The sequence below is a fragment of the Lachancea thermotolerans genome (genome assembly GCF_000142805.1).
Source record: "Lachancea thermotolerans CBS 6340 chromosome B complete sequence".
In the NCBI taxonomy this organism is placed as follows: domain Eukaryota; kingdom Fungi; phylum Ascomycota; class Saccharomycetes; order Saccharomycetales; family Saccharomycetaceae; genus Lachancea; species Lachancea thermotolerans.
The window spans coordinates 835,008-851,272 of record NC_013078.1 but is presented as its reverse complement, the minus strand read 5'-3'; the positions used below and the strand labels follow the sequence as shown (position 1 = coordinate 851,272).

The following is a 16,265-nucleotide window of genomic DNA, read 5'->3' as shown; positions in this document are numbered from 1 at the left end:
TTTCTAGTGAAAGGAAACAAGCACCCTTGTCCCAGCACACACTTGTAGGGTTATGGTCTTATGTATTGTGGGCTTACAATTTCCTTCAGTGAACGCTTCTAGTGGTTGCCACATTGCAATAAAAAAACTTCTGAGAACGCCGATGATTGGGATCAAGTCAAGTTGGAATTTTTGAGCCTTAATAAACTCTTGATGATTGAAAAATTGGTATATAGATGTCATTTAATCAGAGTTGAGTTACGCTCCAAATTCTCGACCTTGTTTCAATTCTATTCCAATAGCGCTCTTGTTTTGCTTCTTTGTTCAATGAGGGTTTTCGATCGTCTTCTTTATTTATATATCTAAAATGGAAAGAACCTCTTGACAACCAATCTCGTACAGCTGTTTGACAAATTTTATTGAAGGTTATCTTGCTTAATTTTCCAACCCTACTATCTTCGTTTCGAACTTGCTTTGGTAAAATGTCGGACGTATTTTGACCTGTTGCCATTTGAACCTTTTCCGTAATGCTTGAAACGTCCCCGAAACATTCGTATCATTTTTTTTCGTGGTTCAGGACTCAGCGCACTCACTAAAATACTCTATATATGGCTAGGCAAATCTGCAGTCTGCCGTTAAAAGACTAATCGGAGCTAGTAGCTTCAAATCTTTTTGAATCAGGGAATTTTCAAAGATTATACGTCATTTTTGGACTTATGCACCCTAGCAGAGTCTAACTGTATAACATCAATCTGTGGCACTTCATGTTTGATCTTAGCCTGCGGCTATAAAATTTTTGGACCATAGACAGCAACTTTACATGGCTTGTTTGCAAACAGCTTGATATTTGAGACGTTCACAAGCAGAGGATATAAAGCAATCAACAACGTGAATATCTCAGGTAATAGTTGCAATACTGTTAGACTTTTCCCCTCCATAGAAATTTGCGTCTGTTACTAAACACTGCTGATTGAAAAACTGAGGTTTCCAGTAACAGGTCTATTAGATGTATATGGGTCGATCTGAGAGTATTCATTAATCTATTTCAAGATACCGATAGCTGCTTCAAAGCCCCGAAACGAGGTAACAAATTGCAAATTATTGAGTTTTTTGATACATGTCCAGCTATCTGATACCTAATCCCTAAACCCAAGAAAATGCAAAGATATAGGGGTTTGGATTGCCACAAAAAAAGCCCCAGTTGCAATGGTCTCATCAAATAATCAACATGCCAAACATATTTATAGAATTCGGATTTTTATCAAGTTTTTATTGTACCTGATATGCTGCACAATGTGCCTTGGATTACTGACTTCGAATATTGAAGATCCTAAACAATAACAGAATGCTTTGATATTGGTCCATTATATTTTGGCAAATGCGATATTGACAGGCGTATCCGTTGTGTTGAAGTTATTCCTCGCACATCTATTTTGGCCCATAAACCCAACATTACACCTACAGGTTATTAGTGTTTCGGTATTAGTAATGGAAAAGTTCTCTAGGCAGAACGCCGCACCTTTCATACTTCCTATTCCATATGTTTCTAACCAGTGCGTTTTGATCATTGACCTCTCTATCTGTGATGATTTTCCACCTTCACCATCACAAGTTATTGTGGCTGAATGTGAACTGTTTTCCTAATTTGCTCTACGAAGCTCTTTAAGCGAGACACAGGGGTTCTTTGAAGCATTTTTAGTTAAAGTGGTTCAAAAATTGCAAAATGGGTGCAGTGAAAGTGCCACTTTTCATCTGCGAGGAATGCACCTTGCATCAGCCCCACGGGACTACGCTTACCTAACAAAAAGAAGAGCCAGGTTACGAAAAAAAAACTCCGTGTTAGGTACAGGCAAAGACCCTGCCAACAAGCATACGCTATCTAACAGACCGTTTCCAGCCCAGGCGTATGAGGAATGTGCTTTCAGCTCATGGTAGATGTTCAACTATGTAAGAAGCAAATCAGAAGCGCAGAAAAGCTTTCTACTGTCTGGAAAGCCTTTATTTTGATGTTTCTGATATCTTTCGGAGTTACACATCCCAATGCAAGCTTATCACGAATGTGTATTTTCCGCCAAGATGCAGACGCACCCATGTTTTGAGAGTTACATGTGCTTCAAATGAGAGGGCCAGCAAACGACGCATTTATTTAGTATATGAAGAACCTTGGAACCCAGCGGGGGTCTTTGTGTTCAAGCCTCAAGCAAGCTAAAAATGTCTGATATAGAGACTGGGATACATTCTGATAGAGACAGAAAGATATCTGGTGAGAGCGATGATCTATCTCTTAAGCATAAAAGATGCATTACACTCGATAGACCAAAAATAAACAAAGTTAAACTCTTTTTGAGCTTGTTTTCCCTTGGGCTGTCCATGTTTGTAACGGCATTGGATGTCCTTATTGTTGGGACCATCATCGATACTGTGTGCAAGACTTTTGGGGACTATACCAAAAGCGGTTGGATTGTTACAGGCTATTCTCTACCTAATGCACTTTTCAGCCTGTTATGGGCTAGGCTGTCTGCCGTACTTGGCCCCAGAATTAGTGTGGTAAGTTGTATCATACTTTTTGAAGCAGGCTCTCTGATATCTGCTCTTGCAAACTCTATGAATATGTTGATTGCTGGTAGAGTGGTCGCAGGGATAGGCGGAAGTGGCCTCCAAACACTGAGTTTAGTTATAGGGTGTCAGCTTGTTGACGAGAAATCTCGCCCTTTAGTTTTGTCACTTCTTAATTGTACTTTTGCTGTCGCCTCCATTGTTGGACCCTTTCTGGGTGGTGCCTTCACTACGCATGTTACATGGAGGTGGTGCTTTTACATCAACTTACCCATTGGTGGACTAGCAATTGCAATATTTGTTTTTTTCTACAATCCAGAGGGGGTAAACTTGCTAGAGAAGTTCGGTAATACATTCAAAAAGGTTTCAAGTTTTCACCCGGTCAAGAAATCGCCCAAAAAAGTTCTACAACAGCTGTTATTTGGTTTTGATATCTTATCATTTATCTCTTTCACTGCCGGCTGGCTGCTTTTCCTCTTGGCTTTGACTTTTGGCGGTCAAACCCACGCTTGGAACTCAGGGATTGTTATTTCTTTCATTATTATAGGAGTTTTGTTGATTGCAATTTCTTTGGTTTACGACTTTAAAGTGTTTGAACAAATAAAGACACAGGACAGTTTCAGGCCACTTTTGAGCTGGGAAATAATGTCTAATCGAAGTATTTTACTCTCAAATTTCACTGGATTCTTCTCAACAGTTGCGTACAATGTGCAAATGATTTACAGCGTCCAATTTTTCCAGCTTGTTTACGGATTTTCCGCTTGGAAAGCTGGCCTGCATCTTATTCCAATTCTAGTATCTACTGTTGTGTTTTCTATTGCGAGTGGAATCCTTACAAAAAAAACTGGTCATATTAAGCCCCTTTTAGTCTTTGGTAGCGCAATGGGAGTTTTGGGAGGTGGCCTTATGACGCTGCTTGATAACAAATCTACTAAACACACTCAAATTGGTGTATTGATTCTTCCTGGAGTTGCGTTAGGATTCGTGTTGCCATCCGCTTTAATCGCGTGTCATGTTCAGCTTGACAAAGGCAACCCCTCCTATGGAGCTGATTTACTTGAAACTACATCCGTGAATGCGCTACTTAAATCTCTTGGTACTACATTAGGTAGTATTCTCTCTACCATGGTATTTTCAACGTCTATGAACAATAAGATGAAGCATGGTGGTCTTTCTCTCGAAGAATATGACAGGCTGGATGGCATTGCATCTTATCGAATGGACCATTTTGACGGCCCCCGCTCCGAGATGGGGTATATCTTGAGCGATTCGATAAAAAACGCATTCTGGATGGCATTAGGGTCATCGGCTATTGCTTTTCTTTGCAGCATTTTTGTTTCTAAACGGAAGATAGCTATGTAGCGGGAGAAATTACCTTCGAAAGTGATGACAAAATAAAACCGCAAGCCAACCGAAAGGCAGTGCCTAACAAAAGGCTTGGGTTTTATTTTCAATCAAATGCTCAACATAGTTCGAGTACAAAAAATCTCTTCTGGCCCCAATCGCCTTTGATTGTATGATCATCTTAGATATATACGAAGAGCCTTGCGCCTTTGAAAGTCTTAATTTAATGCCGGTATTTCCAAGCCGTGCAGAGACTAGAATTGAGAACAAATCAAATTATTTTGCAGCTGACGTATGAATTTAGAGAATGGTTACTGGCGTTTATTGTATTTTCCATATGAGGTGCTTTATTACATGGAATTTTTTGTTGGCTTAAAATCCTTTAACGTAACTTCTATGCATAACTTGATTAGGAAGCTTTAATTATCTACGTATTAAGCAAACTAAACAGTGAGCGGTCACGTTCGACATGAAATAGAGTATTTTCCTGTTCTTTTGGAAGAGCATATGCCGACACATAGTCTGACTTCTTTTATGAATGATTCTTTGAAATTTCTGAGTCAAAACAATTACTTCATACTAGGGGGAGGGAGAGACAAACCAATTATTTAACTTCAAACCTTAAGCCATTCTGCCAGACAGCTCAAGTTTTAAATCAAGCACTAGCCGCTTCTAAAACCAAAATTCTTAACTTTTAGTTTCGAATACTCAAGTACTGTATTTAGAAAAATGACAACATCTCGGCGCCAAGCAAGTGCAGAAAAACTACATAGGCAAAAAGAAAGTTTTCATTAGCTATCATCACGAGTTTGTGTAAGCCTCCTGGGGTTAGTAAGCCAACAGCGCCAAATTTTCGCATTAGAGTGGAGCTGTCTCGTAGCAGGAAGTCATGGTTTGTGTAGCACGAGCACGGGCCATTATGCGAGTCTGACAAATGGAAAGTATCTAATTAGTGTATTGCCCGAATTTTAGATTATCAAGAGAACCGTTATCAGTGTTGTGTCGAACTGATATAATTATGGCCGAAATTCACATATTTTCATAATAAAATCCTGTTCCGTTTGATTTAAATGTGAATATGGAGTGACTGTAAATCGTTTCACTAATACCGGCTCAAAGGGTGCCAGTTTCGAGCATTTTTGTAGCAGCTTACGAGTCTCAAACCAAAGGTAACCCCTTCTTTGAAGGTATCGCCAAGGCTATCAACTAAATTCGTACTTAACATTTCATAGAGCTGTCGTCGATGTCTTGAGCCGTCGTGGGTCGTATATCAACCTGAATCAACCCCAGTCAAAGTACAATACTTTTATCAGCTTTTTGTACGTGAAGTCTGTGACATTATCGGCTAAATCTAATTGGAAATATTCTATTTTGATACCTTACCTGCCAGAACTTAACATAAAGTCGCTGATTGATCCTGAGTTGCACAAATGGTCGCTTTAATGTACGGCTTGAAGTCTTTGTAATTTTCAGCCGCCAATAATGACGATGAGTAATACTTTTGAAATGCCTTTTTACAATCCTTGCCATCGTAGAAGAGCCCGCGAAAGTCGCTAGGTTTGTGAGAATTGAGATTTTGGTTCATGTGCCTAGCTATATCGTCCCAAGCAGCGGCGTCATGCTTTGGTTCTAAGTCAGTAATGATAGCCCAAAGTTTCATTTTGTTCTCTTCTGACAGTTCCTGCACTCGAGCAACGCAAAAGGCCACAAAACAAATCAAGGCTTGGATAAAAAAGGTCAGACAAATCAAACTTTTCCTCAAAATACTGAAAATAATGGCGTGGGCCATAAGTAAAGCCACCCCAGATGGTTCTCTGAGATCAGTAATTGCATCAGAGAAGCTCATGATCAACCATAACAATTTGCATCGATATTTGTGCTTGGGCAGCCAATTCTTTGATGATGTATCAAGTTCACCCTCTTTACCTTTGATGAAGCTGCCCCACCAGCGTTGAACGCATTGCTGATAAATACTGCGTGCTTCAATTAAGCAGCTAGTGTCTTCTTTAGCAGCCTTCCGGAAGCGTCTGTTTAGTAAAGAGGCGTGTTTTCGCGAAGGCAAAGGATTGCCAATCCGGCAGCTCTATCTGATTGTTAGGGAACATCACAATCTCTCATAAAAGGCGGTAGCAATGCTCACCATCGTAAACGCAGTATGGGCTGTTCCATGCTTTCAGGGCATATAATTGCTCACTGACATCTCCTGCAACTTTGTCCCACTCCTGGGCGTCTATCCCAGGCCGCCTCATCGCAACGCTCTCGAGTAAGCATTCAATATTCCCACCGACAACTTCGGCATGTTTCGACCAAAGGACCATCGACACAAAAGTTGCTATACATGGTGCAAATTTAAAGTTTTCGCGACTTATTGCTGAAAATACAGAGGGCCCTAAACCTAGAGCCACACCAACATAAAAAAAGGGGTTTTTTTGCCCATTGAGATAAAGTCCATATCAGTCTATTTCTGAAGACCGTTTAAGATCGGAGGGCGTTTGAATTCTCAATGCCTGCCAGTGAGCTCCGTTCCATGCCGTTTACCCAATCTACCTTTCCATTAAGCATGTTAGATCGCAGCCGGACTTTTTCAACGTGAACTTTTAGTCACATGCAAGATTCGAGACAGATGCTATAAAGATGGACTAGGAATGAAAATGTAAGTGTTATCGCGGCGCCTTTTTGGCAGTATAGTTAAGCTCTGAAATCATACGTTCAGCTTTGATCTCTCCCAACTTAAAATTTTCTTAATATCATGAGGATTGCGGTTGAGTGACAAACTACCATGATTCGGAGAAATGTAAAGGATGACATAACATTCAATAAAACAACCCAAGATCGTAGCAGCCTCTCCTTGTAGTCTTCAAAATGCGCATCATGTACCAAATTTGAAAAGCGCACTATAGAAATTCAAAGAAATTCAATGAATTTGCGTGGGGGAAGCAGCCTAGAGAGTTTGTCTGGGGTGTTTCCCGCAAGCCGAACTATGTGGGCATCGAATACTCGTCAAGAGCTAACTTATGACATGCACATTTAAAAGCTTTAGCAAGCTATTGAACTTCACGCAGGCTTGGGTACCGTTTCTTTTGCCTCCCTTGTTACTTTGCTGAATAAGGTTTCGGCAATTTTACTTGCGAAATCGCCGCCTCTATGCTTTTTTCCATGCCTTCCCCTTATTGATAAAGTTAAGAGCGCCAGATAAGTGTAATGTATATTAGAACTTGCGTAAGATAACTTCTCATTGAAACGTTCATTGCTTAGCAGCCTCAGGGACACTATGTCAAATCCTGAGTCCTTCAGAGAGCTTTGTCGTAAAGAAATTCACACTGGGCCGACGTCAGGCGTGTTGCCAGGGTATATTCAAGCAAATTTGCTGATATTGCCCAAATGTGTAGCTGAAAGTTTTGAAGATCTTTGTACCAGAAACCCTGTAGCCTGCCCAATTCTCTCAAAAACTGAAGGTGGGCCCCAATTTCTCAGAAATCACGCCAGCCTCATTAAACAGGGCACGTTTGATATCCGCACCGATTTCCCACGGTACAACGTCTACTCAAGAGGCAAACTCGTGCAGCAAAAGAACAATTGCGTTAATGAATGGTCCAGCGACCATGTTGGTTTTCTTATAGGGTGCTCCTTCACTTTTGAACATGCATTGGAAAAGGCCGGGCTTGTGCCGAAAAATGTCCTTTACAATAAAAACGTGTCCATGTTTAGGACTACCAAGTTCCTTGACTCAGCCGGGATTTTTCACCAATGCCCTTACGTGGTAAGCATGAGACCCTATAAACTAACGGAAGTTGAAATCGTGAGAGAAATAACCAGAAAGTTCAAAAAGACGCATGGAGAACCTCTCGACTGGGGCTATGACGGGGCAAAACGCCTGGGAATAGAAGATCTCCAAAAGCCAGACTATGGCGACCCGATAGACATTGGTGAACAAGAGATACCAATGTTCTGGGCGTGCGGAGTCACACCGCAACTGGCAGTTACGACAGTCGGAGATCGTATTGAAGGTTCTGTAATCGGCCATACGCCTGGGCATATGCTTATATTAGATGCAACAGATGTAGATTGGTGCTAGAAAAACTTAACTGTCATTGAATCAAGTGCGGAGATATTTCGTACTAGCAATTGATGGCGAAATAAGTGAACTAAATAAACGGGACCGCTCAAGCGTCTTTAGGTACACCTCTCCCGAGAATATATGGCGTAAGCTATTATCTTGAAGATACATTTGAAAAGAAAAGTGAAGCCATTGAAGAGCGCCATACATTTTGATTATTAGGCTTTAAATCCATATGCAGAAGCCTCAAAGGGAACCACTTGCATAATTCATGAAGTCTTCATCTAAGAACAAGTCTGTAGTTGATCCTGAGCGAAATTCGGCGTCCATATTGTTGACCAACTGAGAAAGATCCACGTAGCCGATTTCTTCAAAATCTTTCGGCGGATTATTTCCCCTCTTCCTTAGAATTCGTGACATGGGACGCGGACTTGCAACGGCCTGCTGAAAATCAACAGAGGTGGGGTCATTCTGGGAACGCCCTGTTGCTAGAGCTTTTACTACCTCATCTGAGCTCATCATGTCTATTAACTCCGTTAATTGCTTGTTGAAGTTTTTAGCGGCAAGGTTGTACTCTGAGAGCCCCTGCAGTATCTTGAGATTGTGCTGTATGAAATCAAAAAGGCCTTCAATATCTCCAGAAAAAGCAATGGATTCTCCTGAAAGCATCGAACAGTAGCCCGTTAAAATAAGAACGGTTGTTGCACTAAAGATATAGTGACAATCTAAGAACGAACGATTGGCCAACTTACCGTCATAATATAACTTTGCCAATATTCGACTTTGGATCTCTGCAGCTTGAACACATGACTCCAGCAGCACCGATATCAGTTCAAGTTGACGCGCTTCATATATCTTCTCTTTGGTTCGGTTCTCCGTGAGAATACTGTTGAAAACGTAGAGCAGGACAGGTCTAGTAGCTATTATGATCGAATAATTATAATTGATATGGAGGTTGAAGGTCGATCGGGTCGTTGCAGTTTTGATATCGTTGTAATCAAACTTCAATTCTGCTGGCAAAGATTCAAACCAATTTTTCAGCTGCTTTAGAACTGCGTGGCAGTTATGAAGAAATGAGTATGGGTTTCGCGTGTAAATTTTCGTGATGATTTGGGTTGTAATTTTTGCAAGACGAACCTGAGAAACAAAGTGGTAGATGTCCAGAGAGACTGCTGTCAAGTTGTCATCAACCTCAGTGAGAAGCGGAATGTTGATATTGCGTTCATCTATCATCAAAGGAAACCCGAATCTAACGGCCAAGAGTCTATCGTAGATAAAGCATAGCCAAAAAACTCGGTTTTCAACAATAGTTTTTGTTCTTTTGTGAAGGCCCAGCGTAAACATTGTTCGTATGGCACTGCCTGTCATAACAAACGCCGAGGTAGCTTTGTTCAAAGACAAAGAGAAGTACGCCATATACAATAGCGATAGTATGAGCGATGTACTGGCAGCACAATCATATGTTTTCACCAACTCGCTATAGAGTAGCAACGTGGTTCTATGATACTTTAATCCCAAAGACCTTGACTCAGCATTTTCTTTATCGAAAAGTGAACCCAGAGCGAGATGTGCTACAAGTCTAAGTAGCTCTGTTGTGTATTCAATAATGGCCTCTGATTGAAGTGGCGGTGGGTTCTTACAAATGAGGTGTTGTGCGGTGTCCTCAAAATAACCGGTCTCCAAAAACATGTAGTCGGCGCCGATAATTTCATGAGCAATCTCAATAAGCTCTTTAGCTTTTCTTAGGTCAGGAAGTTCCTTTGTTGCCACGTTCTCAACGAAACTTCGATTTATATCGAGATCATTTGGGGGCCAGCCGCCATCCGTAGCTACAAAATGCTCCGTAGAGCTTCCGCAAGAGTTTACCAATGATTGCTTCAGCTTTGCTAAGTATTGCACACACGAGGACATTCCCAAAAATTGTTTTGAATGTTGGCTCGCTTGAACACAGTGCTCGACTGAGCCGATCGTCAAGCTTTCTTGTTTTGGGCTGTCTAGGTCAGGTGTAAGCCTGAACTCAGGCTCTATCAAGGGGTTGACTTCTGCCGAGGTCGCTCCGTCCTCCAGGCAGCCCTCGCTGTCGGGGCCCTCAGAAGCCTTGGCTAGTTCAGCTTCGAGGGCACGAATCTTGTTTTTTAATGAAGATATGTATCGTTCGGTCACTTTTACCACCTTGGATTTCGTTCTCGTGCGGTACTCACATCCTCCAGGCTGCTCTATCTTAACACAGTAATCGCAGGGGAGCTGTCCCGAGCATTTTTTCTTGCGTTGCTTGCATTTTATACAAGCTTTCATCATCTTCTTGCGAGGCATTGGATTCAGTCTCACGATTGAGGCGTCATTGGAGATGGCTTCTGCGTTCCAGTTCCCCGAGCTCACTCACTTGAAGAGCTCAGTCGTATTGGTGTAGTTGCTGGTTCAGAGTCCATTCAAGCAGTTTGGCACAGCCAGATAAATAATTGAGTCATGTGGTTACTCTATTATATAAGCACGGTTGCATTGATTGAGGAGCTTGGCGGTCTTTTCAACCCCATAAATGCCGACGTGGGATCGCTAGAGATAGTAGAAATGGGCTTGCTCGAACAGATCCCGATTTGGGACACATGGAGTATAAAGTTGCAATGCAAAGAGCACCAGTGGTTGTAGTAGTACCAAGCTTATGGCTATAGGCTTAGTAAAGACAGTGCAGATGGAGACAACGCACTCAGTAGCAACAAAAGACCCCATCAAGGTTTCGATTCACGACGATGCAGAGCTCTCAGAAGAACTGGCCGAACATGTCATCGAGGAAGAGTATTACATTGATCCCCAAGATGAGAGTGCACTAACAAGAAAGTTAGACACGCGCCTGCTCCCAATGCTGGCTTTTATGTACTTCCTTTCAGCTTTGGATCGTTCAAACATTGGAAACGCTTACACCTCCGGAATGAAAGAAGATTTGCGGCTAACTTCCCATCAATACTCCAATGCAGTTTCTGTGTTTTACTCCACGTACCTCGCAGCAGAATTACCAGCCGTATGGCTACTAAAGATCGCAAAACCTCGCTACTATATGTCTATTTTGGTATTCTGTTGGTCGGTCATCACACTTTCAAGCGGTTTTGTCAAAAGTTATCACTCTTTGCTCGCAACGAGAATTCTGCTAGGGACTTTTGAGGGCGGTTTCTTTCCTGCAATGACCTTGCTGATCACCATGATGTACAAGCCCAAGGAGCAAGCTAAAAGGATTGCCTTTTTCTTCGGATCATCTGCATTATCTGGTGCTTTTGGCGGACTCATTGCCACTGGGCTGGCCTCCGTGAACAATGCAGGAGGTCTTGAGGGTTGGAGATGGCTCTACATTATTGAAGGCCTGATTTCCGTTTGTGCCTCCTTCTGGCTATTTTTTGGGCTACCAGACAACCTGGACAAAATGAAGTTTCTAAATGAGCGAGAGCTCAGCCTCATGCAAATCCGGGAGAAGCAAAGAATTCAATATATGGGTGCGGATCCAGCCTTTAGCTGGGGTCAAGTCTGGCTGGCATTCAAAGACTTCAAAACTTACTTCGCTTTTGTAATCCAATTCTGCCAGGACATTATCCTCTACGGCTTCAGTACATTTCTCACAGCGATCCTAAAGTTGGGGTTGGGTTACAGTTCACGCGAAGCTCAATACATGAGCGTGCCGGTGTACATTCTTGCCGCCATTGTGTTCATGGTATCTGCTTATGTGAGTGACCGTCTGCAGGTCAGAGGTCCAGTCTTCTTCTGTTACAACATACTAGGTGCGACAGGCTATATCATCCTGCTCGCGGTCGACAACAACGCGGTCAAATACTTTGCCTGCTACCTGATCACATTCTCGCTTTACACTGGGACGGGCCTAAACATTACGTGGCTGACCAACAACGTTGCTCCTCATTACAAGAGAGCAACGGCTCTGGGACTTAACCAAACTCTTGGAAACCTTTCAGGCGCTATTGTGGGACAGGTCTACACAAAGTCACCGTATGTCTTTGGTAACTCATTTTCCCTAGGCTGTATTGTTCTTTCCAATATTCTGACAGCAGTTCAGATAGCTTGGCTGGTCAAGCTCAACAAGGATAAAGCTGCGATTTTGGCGGGGACCAAAAAGGACACAAAGAAGGAGAGAATTGGCGACGAAGCTTTGGACTTTAAATATTGCTTGTGAAATGATTAAGTAAATAATGGAATATTACTTTAAACTGTACTTCTAGCTTGTGCGCTTTACAATCCACGATGAACACTGAAACGCTTCGTCTTAGATGGAATGTCTATGTGATCGCATAATTTTGAAATTGTGAAGGCACAGAAAAGTGTAAGAAACATAAAAATTATTGATGATACGCGTGGTCCGAAAGGATTGAATCAAGCTTCCTTAAGCACCGTTGTTCCAATCTCAGAATGCACATATCAAGCTCCACTGTATAACACTAAAAACACAATATTACATGCCTCGCGCTATTCAGGCAGGCCCCAACCACCGCCACCTGGCGTCATAATGATAACACGGTCTCCAGGTTGAGCGCTGATCGTGTTTTTGGCTCCGATGTTGATCACGGCTCCCGAAGACCCCCGGATCCATAGGTTCAGTCCTCTTTCGCCATCTTCGCCCCCGTCAAATCCGTGAGGAGGAACCACACGACGCTCTGACAGGATAGAGGCTTGAACTGCTTTGCGGAACAAAATATCTCTAACAACACCGTTACCACCCGCAAACTTCCCTTTCCCTCCAGAGCCAGCCCTAATAGAAAACTCTCGCAAAATTACTGGGTATCGTCTTTCAAAAATCTCGACGTCAGTCATTCTTGTATTTGTCATGTTAGTGTGAACAGCGTGAGCTCCGTTCCATCCTGGGCCTCTCCAAGAATCACCGCCGGCACCGTGGCCACCACATATGGTTTCGTAGTATCCAAAACCGCTGCTGACTTTCCCATTACTATCTTTACCGCCTGTTCCAAAAGTAAAGTTGTTACAGTCTCCCTGAGAATCAGCCATAACCTTGAAAGTCTTCAGGACAACATCTGTGACTCTCTGGGAAGTTAAAACATTTCCCCCCACTACAGCGACACCCTTTGTAGGGCTCAAAATTGACCCTTTTGGGATCTTCACAGTGATAGGCTTGAGGCAGCCCTGATTTAGGGGAATCTCCTCGTTAACTAAACATCGCAAACAGTAGAGGATGGCAGAGTTAGTGATTGCCTCTGGAGCATTTAGGTTCCCGTAGACCTGAGGCGAAGTCCCTTCAAAGTCAAAAACGTACTCTTCTTTTTTGGTGTCGAGGGTAACTCTCAGTTTTATTACGGTACCATCATCCATGTAATCTTCGCCTGCGAACTCTGTTGCACCAAAATGCTCTGTCATGCGCTTGAGAACCTGTTTAACCGTGAATGATGCATTTTCTTGGATCGCCAGCATGTACTTGACGATAACATCAAAACCAAAGTCCGTCATGAGCTTAGCTATCAGCTGTACACCTTTATTATTAGCCGCGATTTGGGCTTTAAGGTCACTCATGTTGTCGCTGATTTTTCTAGACCCAGAACAGCCCGGATATTGAGCAGGGTCGTCCACAAGGAGCTTTATGACTAGTTCTTCGTCAAACCTTCCTTCCTTGACTAACAACTCAGAATAAATGGCCGCGCCCTCTTCGTATAGTTCTTTCGAGTTAGGTGGTACAGATCCAGGCAGAATACCGCCTATGTCGGCATGGTGCGCTCGCGATGCAACATAAAATATGATTTTGCCACTGGTTTCAGAGAAGGCAGGCGTTATTACTGTTATATCAGGCAAGTGTGTTCCGCCCATCTCGGGGTGATTAGTAACTAAGACGTCCCCAGGTTTCAATTTATTCTTCCACAGCTTGGCCTGCGCAGATATGCAGGTAGACATAGAGCCAAGGTGCACAGGAACGTGCGGCGCATTCGCTACGAGGTTTCCCTCGGGATCAAACAATGCGCACGAGAAATCAAGCCTTTCTTTGACGTTAGTTGAAACTGATGTTTTCCTCAGCTGGTTTCCCATCTGCTCCGCAATGTCCATGAAACGGTGGCTAAAGATAGAAAGTAAAACAGGGTCCACGCGGTTCTCCAACTTCGTATCGCTTTCTTGAGATCGTGACGTTATTTTGATAACAATATGAGAGCTTAGAATGGTTGCGGTAGCATTACATGGAATGATATTAGTCTGAGTGCCATCCGCGAGAATACAAGGACCCTTGATCCGGCTTCCTACCGGCATGTTGTCGATTTGAAACACCGGGGTTTTCATGCGTCGATCGTCAAAGAACACGTCTTTGTAAAACGCGACCTCCTTCTCAACATCAATTTCAGATATAAGTGATCTAGCAAGCTCTTCTTCGATGGATGTTTGGGAGCGCACGGGCGACTTTGCCACTGCTCTTATCCTAATATCATCAACTATTATATTTCTGTCACTGAAAATAAACCCGAATTCTCTTTTATGTGCTTTCGCGAAGTCCTGGGAGAATTTCCAGCTTGATTTATCTTTCAGGACCATTAAGCTTGTTTCAGTCCCCTCGTATCGCAAGTTTAAATATTTCTCAAAGGATAGGTCCTTCTCTGAAAACCCCTGCTTTAGTAAGCTGTCGGTAGCCTTTCCGGTCATAGCTTCAAACCTTTCTTCCACTTTAATACAAGTGCTGGTGTTCTCTAAAACAAGAGAGCATGGTTCCTGGGTTTCCTCAACCACGTCAGCCAAGAACATCCCATAAGCCGATAAGATCGAAGAGTAGCGGTGGGCTATAACAGTGTCAATGCCTAAAGACTCAGCAACAGCAACCGCATGCTGGCCGCCAGCTCCCCCAAATGTGACCATTTGATGGCTGGATATAACATGACCCTTAGCTTCAGTAAGAGATCTAATAGGACGAGCCATTGATTCGTTAGCAACTTTTATGAACCCATATGCAACTTGATCCGTGGAGAATCTTGTGCCCAGATCGCGGTTAATCGTTTCGGCTAGCTCTTCGAACTTCTTTTTGGTAATGTCCATATCCAAAGACTCGTCTTCGTTAGGGCCGAATATTTTGGGGAAAAACTCGGGGACAAGTCGGCCTAAAAGCAGATTTGCATCTGTGATTGTCAATGGCCCGCCTTTACGATAAGCCGCGGGACCGGGATCTGCGGTGGCAGATTCGGGACCGACCCTGAACAGCCCGTTTTCCCAAAATAACCTAGAACTCCCGCCTGCGGCTACGGTATTAATGTCCAACTGAGGACTTTGGATAACAATTCCAGCAGTTGTGGTCTCGAACACATGATCAAGTTTTCCGTCTCCATACCTGCTGACGTCGGTGGAGGTCCCGCCCATGTCAAAACCAACCAGGGGAATCTTGGTTACAGGGTCGTAGCAAGTGGCGGAGTATCCAACAACCCCACCCGCAGGGCCCGATAGAATTGATTTTAATCCCGAGAACTTGCTGCCCTCGACGAGTCCCCCATCTGACTGCATAAACTGAATGTTTGTGTTGTCTGTGTTTATGAGGCCAGCTTGCATTCCGCTCAAGTATTTTTGAATTACGGGCGTAAGATAAGCGTCTGCGATAGCACTGTTTGCCCTGGGAAGGTATTTGATCATTGGCGAGACTTGCGACGACAACGAGACATGCGTGAAGCCGATCTCAGACGCTAAAGCAGCAACTAGCTCTTCATGTTCAGGGAAAGTGTAAGAGTGAAGAAGCGCGATACCTACTGATCGAATGCCCTGGGCGAAAGCGGCCTCCAAGGCGGTTCGGAGAGTCGAAATGTCAGGTTTTCTCAGGACCCGCACTATCTCACCACTCTTACCAACAATAACTCCTTCATTCGCACTAGGCTGGGATTTCACGTTTTCCGGGTCCTCGGAAAAGTCCTCCAAGGTTACTCTTTCGTCAACCTCGATGACAACGTCATAGAGCGGATCTGGCCGTTTAATTGCCAGCTCGAAAATCCGTGGCCGTGTTTGATCGCCGATGAGGAGGCAGTCCTTAAAGCCTTTCGTTGTAACAAAAACGCAACGCTCGCCATTTCTCTCGAGAGCACAGTTTGTGGCGAGCGTTGTACCCATTCTGAGACTTTCAACATCGGACAAATCTAGCGGAACACCTCTTGAGATTTTCTTCTTCTGAAATATCTCCAGCAGCCTTCTTATACCTTCAAGCGGAGCGTCAGGATAGTTTTTAGGGTCAACTGAGAGAAGCTTAATGACGACGTCGTCTTGGGGTTTGCCAGTCCCGGGGTTACCAATGCAGTCGGTGAACGTTCCGCCCCTGTCAATAGCTATTCTGATTTTGGACATCTTATATTAGAGATCGGTGGTTATTTCAGAT

The 16,265-nt window shown here is 43.4% G+C and overlaps 5 protein-coding genes across 5 annotated transcripts; 3 read left to right on the top strand and 2 right to left on the bottom strand.

Moving 5' to 3' along the window:
- Positions 1-2,190: 2,190 nt before the first annotated feature.
- Positions 2,191-3,897, top strand: KLTH0B10142g (MDR family MFS transporter; the record flags this gene model as incomplete). Its single annotated transcript, XM_002552179.1, has 1 exon — positions 2,191-3,897. One exon carries the CDS (start codon positions 2,191-2,193, stop codon positions 3,895-3,897), a length of 1,707 nt encoding a protein of 568 aa, XP_002552225.1.
- A 3,253-nt stretch (positions 3,898-7,150) lies between these two features.
- KLTH0B10098g (KLTH0B10098p) lies at positions 7,151-7,954 on the top strand (the record flags this gene model as incomplete). The annotated part of the gene is made up of 1 exon (XM_002552178.1): positions 7,151-7,954. One exon carries the CDS (start codon positions 7,151-7,153, stop codon positions 7,952-7,954), a length of 804 nt encoding a protein of 267 aa, XP_002552224.1.
- A 228-nt stretch (positions 7,955-8,182) lies between these two features.
- On the bottom strand, positions 8,183-10,249 carry KLTH0B10076g (KLTH0B10076p; the record flags this gene model as incomplete). Its single annotated transcript, XM_002552177.1, has 1 exon — positions 8,183-10,249. The coding sequence occupies one exon, from the start codon at positions 10,247-10,249 to the stop codon at positions 8,183-8,185; it is 2,067 nt and encodes a 688-aa protein (XP_002552223.1).
- A 346-nt stretch (positions 10,250-10,595) lies between these two features.
- On the top strand, positions 10,596-12,107 carry KLTH0B10054g (allantoate permease family MFS transporter; the record flags this gene model as incomplete). The annotated part of the gene is made up of 1 exon (XM_002552176.1): positions 10,596-12,107. One exon carries the CDS (start codon positions 10,596-10,598, stop codon positions 12,105-12,107), a length of 1,512 nt encoding a protein of 503 aa, XP_002552222.1.
- A 290-nt stretch (positions 12,108-12,397) lies between these two features.
- KLTH0B10032g (KLTH0B10032p) lies at positions 12,398-16,234 on the bottom strand (the record flags this gene model as incomplete). The annotated part of the gene is made up of 1 exon (XM_002552175.1): positions 12,398-16,234. The coding sequence occupies one exon, from the start codon at positions 16,232-16,234 to the stop codon at positions 12,398-12,400; it is 3,837 nt and encodes a 1,278-aa protein (XP_002552221.1).
- Positions 16,235-16,265: the final 31 nt, after the last annotated feature.